General features: G+C 38.2%; 1 protein-coding gene across 10 annotated transcripts in view; it reads left to right on the top strand.

Moving 5' to 3' along the window:
- The window catches only part of sox6 (SRY-box transcription factor 6), a 170,881-nt gene extending 166,349 nt beyond the window's left edge, over positions 1 to 4,532 (top strand). For all 10 annotated transcript variants that reach the window (XM_058400755.1, XM_058400753.1, XM_058400759.1 and 7 more), the window contains one exon: positions 676 to 4,532. In XM_058400755.1, coding sequence (XP_058256738.1) covers positions 676 to 964 — 289 coding nt within the window. In that variant the 3' untranslated portion in view covers positions 965 to 4,532. The remainder of the gene's footprint in view (positions 1 to 675) is intronic.
- The last annotated feature ends 931 nt before the right edge of the window (positions 4,533 to 5,463 follow it).

The raw sequence follows: 5,463 nt of genomic DNA, 5'->3' as shown, positions 1-5,463 counted from the left end.
TACGATGTTCATGAAGACCTGACTCACATCCTGACTCGCTGCTGGACCGTGATTGGTCAGAAAGTTGATTTGCTGATAGTGACACAGTTTACTGAGGAACACGATATTAAAATGATTAAAAGTCTGGACATGAAGACCAGACTTGATTATTTGAAGTTATTCCGTGTGGTCAGTGTGAGATCTCCCACTTCTGGTCTAGGGTCCCAATCAATCAATCAATCAGTCAATCAATCAATCAATCAATCAATCAATCAATCAATCAATCAATCTATCTATCTATCTATCTATCTATCTATCTATCTATCTATCTATCTATCTATCTATCTATCTATCTATCTATCTATCTATCTATCTATCTATCTATCTATCTATCTATCCGTGATGTTCACAGTGTGTTTTGTCTCCTGACTCTATCTACTGAGTGGTTTTTGTTGGGTGTTGTTCAGCTATGTCCTGGATTTCACTCGATATGAGGATGAAGCACTGTTCAGGTTCTGATTGGATGTTTGTTGCTAGGCGACTAGCCATAACATTGTACTGGCCGTGATGTAGGGTTCACACTGTAAAAGATTCAGAGCAGAGTTTCAGGACCTTTTCCATCAGTAACAGAGTAAATCAGTGCTGGTGTAAATGAACTGGGTTTGATTTTTCTCCCCTCTGTGGTTCGTGTCTCAGGCAGCAGCCCCAGACTCAGCTCCCGATCAGCAGCAGCGCAGGCGTCGTCTACCCCGGAGCCATCAGCATGACCTCAGACTGCTCGAGCAACTCGGCCAGCCCCGAGCCCACCGTCCCCGTCATCCAGAGCACCTTCGGCATGAAGACGGAGCCCAGCATGCCCAGCGTGGTGCCCAGTGAACCGGTCAACGGCGAGGACGACATGGACATGTACGAGGACTTCGAGGACGAACCCAAATCGGACTACAGCAGCGAGAACGAGGCGCAGGAGCCCGTCAGCGCCAACTGAGCGGATAGAAGGAGTACTGAAGGAGGATGAGGAGAAAAAAAAATACAGAACAAAATTTAAAAAAAAGAGAGAAAAGAAAAAAAACTTGTTTCTGATAATATATCCCTTAGGAGCCTGCATGCACGTGTGGCTCCCGGCTTCATCGGCTCTTCGGTCTTAAATGTTTCTTCGAGTGTGAAGCAGTTTGATTGTGTTTTATTCATTTTATTTTTCCTTATTTTTTTATTCTTTTTTGATCATGGATGTGTCCACACATTGACCTGTAAAGTTACAGAGGGCAGGACTTGAAACTCGAAAACTTCTTATAGCTCTCACAGTCTTACACACACACACACACACACACACACACATATATATATATAAATATAAATAAATATTTTTTTTGTTTTTGTTTCTTTTTTTTTTAGATCAATGTTTTTGACGGGGTTCTGTATTTCTCTCAGGTATGCTGTGCCAGCCAACAGCGTGTGAATGTTTTTGTTTTTGTTTTTGTTTTGTTTTTGATTTGATCTATTTAAAAAAAAATAATAATAATAATAATAAGGAAGATGACAGCAGAACAAAAAAACTTTTTAAAAAATGAATGCCGAAAAACACAAAACTGCCCCTTTCTCTTAACTTATCTTGTTTTATTGTATCTTATCGATTCTTAATCTTAATCTTATTATTGTTTTCTCACAACAATGTCCAAACCCAGGTCCAATCACTAACTAATCTTAGATCTCTGAGTCTTAAAGGAGAGCGTTCACGAGTCTTAGACAATCTTCTGCGATGTTCCCAAGGACGACAAAAAAAAAAAATATATATATATATATATATATATATAAAAGCCCCTTCTTTCCCTCTTCTTGAAGCACTCAGGAATTTTGGAGGCGATAGAGATGTTAGAGATGCTGGATTTTTATTACAGAGATCTGAAAGTCCTCACTCAGTGCAGGAGGTCCAGAGCGGTGACCACGCAGCACGTCTCACCCCTCGCTTCAGTCTTACGCCGAAACCACGTTCTTAATCACGGAGATTGGCCGAGGTGCCAAAGCGGGGCCAAAGGCGTCCAATCTGTGAAATTGAAACGGCAGCAAAAGGCAGCTTCAGTGGCATTACGATCACAAAATTGCTGTTGTACAATACATGCTGGCTTTTATTTATTTGGCTTTTTTTTACAGCAGTCCATAAGGGCTTTCTGTCACCGTCAAGGCCTTCTGCGACTTTATTAAACCTTAATCGACACGAAAAAGTCTTAAAGCGGGCGGTAAAGAAGTCTTAATTAAAGTTAAAGTCAAGGAGACCTGATTATTTATAGGGGAAAACAAACTAAACCTCGTTTACGAGAGCGATTCTGGTTCTGGATTCTGATTGGTCGGAAGGCTGTGATTTATTTTTCTCTAACAGCATCTCTGTGAAAAAATCACAGGTTCTAGCATGAGTTTTAAAGCAGCTAATTTTTGGAAGGAGTCTCCAGTTTCAGAGTCAGGCGGAAATCCTTTCTTTCAATAAATCTAAGAGCCCTGGTGTTTCCTGCTGCTGTAGTATAAGTGAGAACAGGAACGGATTTGTTTCATCGTGCGGAACGTAAATATAAACGGCTGAAAAGTACAGAGAGTAAACACCTCATGGATCTGTGGAGATACTAAAACGTCACCGGATTCGGACTCGACTCTGGGAAAGCTGTGAAAAACAATACGGCGGAGAGGGAGGGAGGGACGGACGGACGGAGGGAGAGAGGGAGGGAGGGAGTCGATCGCTGATTGTGCTCGTTCCATCAAAGCGCAGCAGAAATCCATGAGGTGCTGCAGAGCAGATGGAACAAGTAGATCAAGCTGTGGGAGATTATTAAAATGACTGACGAGTCTGTATCATCTGAAACACGCCATTATTAATGCATGAGGCTCGCTATTTTCCTCTTGCCCTTGAACCTGTCTTATTTTATTTATTTTTTTTATTTCCATTAGCAACACGGCAATTACTGCCGGGCCGACGAGCTGCTGGTCACCGCGTTGCCTCTCAAGGTCGTAAATATAAATAAATTAAGTAATTAATTTGAAAAAAGAAAAGAAAAGAAAAAAAAGTCTCTTTTAAAGCGCTTACTTACTTTCTTCTTACAATTAAAAAATAATAATAATTTTACAAAGCCCCTAAAATAGAGAAGCATTTACTTCAAGTCTCTTAAGCACTTCTGTAATCTCAGAAAAAAAAAAAAAAATTTGCTTTTATTTTTTTTCCTGTGAGATAGAAAACACTCGATGATCCGAAATTAGATTTTTTTTTTTTTTTGTTCTCACTAGCGTCTTGTTTAAAGTTCATATCTGTTTGCTGGTAGATCGACTTGTACGTGTTTTGTACATATTTTCTTGACCACGCCAAACTGAATTTTTGGAGGCTGGCGCTAGACAAAAGGACTGTTTGTCAGGACTGAAACTTGATCACGCTTGTGTAGGGGGGGGGTTGGTTCTTTTTTCTTTTTTTTTAAAGAAAGAGAGAAAGACAGACAGAGAAAAAGAGAGAAAGAGAGAGAGATGAGTTTCATAAGTGTTACAAGCACTGGATATAAATGGTATTTTTTATCGATTCTGACTAATGTGAAGCCGTCGTGCGTGGACGAAAAAAAAAAAATCCACACGAACAAAAAAAAGTGACCTGTTTGGACTTGTGCCAGATTTGAGTCATTGTTTTTGTTTTGGTTTTATTTTTTGGTGTGTGTTTTTATTTTTTTCCTTTTCAATTTTGTTTTGTTTTAATTTATGCAAAGACACGTGCTAGATAAATAATAATAATAAAGGAAGACTTTTTTTTGTTTAAGCTCCAGTGCTGCCTAAGGGAGATAATAAAGAGCAGTAAAACTCGACAGAAGGCTCACGTTAAAGAGACTCTGGTCAGCCGAGACACACCGGACTTCAACGCACCGCGCATCTGACCGCTCATGTACGTCTGTGTTTGTATAATGTATTTGAAACCTATATAGTGCATATAGACTTTTATTGTATTTATTAGCCGGTGTTGGCTATAAAAAAATTTTGTCCGTAGAACTTAATAAAAAGGACAATCAAGAGAAAATACAGTGACGCTGAATTGGAACTCAAAATTCTTTTTTTTTTTGATATATTTACCCTCTCATTCTTCTTTTTTCTTCTTCATCTTCTTCTTCGGAAATTGTAAATATAACATAGATAAAAAAAAATAGAATTCTATTTTTGTTCCTGAATACTTTACTGAAGTATAAGTTATGTATTTTTTTTCTTCTTTTAATTCTGTGTCGTCGATCTGATGTCAATTGTTCTCTAGAAGAAAAAAAAGAAAAAAGAAAGAAGAATCAAATCTAGACAAGTCACTGTACCTCATGTAGATGCTGAACTCAGTCCCCGGAGATCGGACCGGACCGTATCGGATACGACTCGTACGCAGACGTCTGATCTCGCGCTCCGAGACGTTTCCACGTTTTTGGAACTCGTCGGCTTGAGGCATGGGATCGATCCGAGACGTTCTCGGAGCGAGGTTCTCCCTCCATCGGCTCGGTCCACGGGGACGGACGAATATTTATTGTTCTTGTTTTTTTTTAAGCTGAATAATAACACGGACACATTCTTCGCATCGTTATGTCTTCGTATGAGTTAAAAAAAAAAAATTTTCTTCAGCTTTTCAGCAGCTGCAGTCCATCTTGTGTTCGATCGGTTCGTTCGTTATCACTGCCATTTTTTATGCAAATTAGATACGACTGAAGACAAAATGCATTCGCTGTTTCTACTTTTACTGTAATTTTTGTTTTTTTTTTTTGTTTTTTTTGTTTTTTTAAAAAGTCATTAGATTTGAATGATGTATATTGTGGGATTTTTTTTTTTTTGCTAATTATTTAATCAGCACAATTCACTGACATGCTGGACTGAAATGCTAGCTGCTGTTTAGAAGAGTCATTTTTTTATTTTTATTTTTTATTTTTATTTTAATTTTTGTTCTGTCAGGGACGAAAAAAAAAAGAAAAACAATTTTTTTCTTGTCATTGCAAATGGTACTATTTCTTTAAGTTTCTCTAGTCTCTCGAGCAACACTGTGCACGGCTGGATGGAAAGCCCGAGCCGCTCTCGCATCCGATCCGCTGGCAGCCCCATACTTCTGTTTGTTTTTCTTTATGTATTTTAATTTTTTATTTTTGTCCTGCATTTAGAAACCGGTTTCTCGGCAGGTACCTGGTGGCCAGGTATCGTTTGGTTGGGGCGATAGAGATATAGAACTAGCGTGCTGCTTTTAGAAAACAAAACAAAAAAACAACACAACAACAACAACACACAGGAAAAAAGAAAAGAATTAAGTCTAAAAAAAATATGTAAATAGTTTATCATATCTTTGTACAGTCCAGTGTAAAGTTTTTAATTGAACTTTAAAGGTTGCCATCACACTCGTCTTCACCCTTTTTTTTCTTCTTTATACAGTATGAAAACAGTACGAAAGAATTTGCTAAGGGTATTATTGTTTTAATTAAAAAAAAAAGACAAAAAAAAAGGTACTAA

Source organism: Hemibagrus wyckioides, linkage group LG10, assembly GCF_019097595.1.
Source record: "Hemibagrus wyckioides isolate EC202008001 linkage group LG10, SWU_Hwy_1.0, whole genome shotgun sequence".
Taxonomy (NCBI): domain Eukaryota; kingdom Metazoa; phylum Chordata; class Actinopteri; order Siluriformes; family Bagridae; genus Hemibagrus; species Hemibagrus wyckioides.
This window is presented reverse-complemented; position numbering and strand designations above follow the sequence as displayed.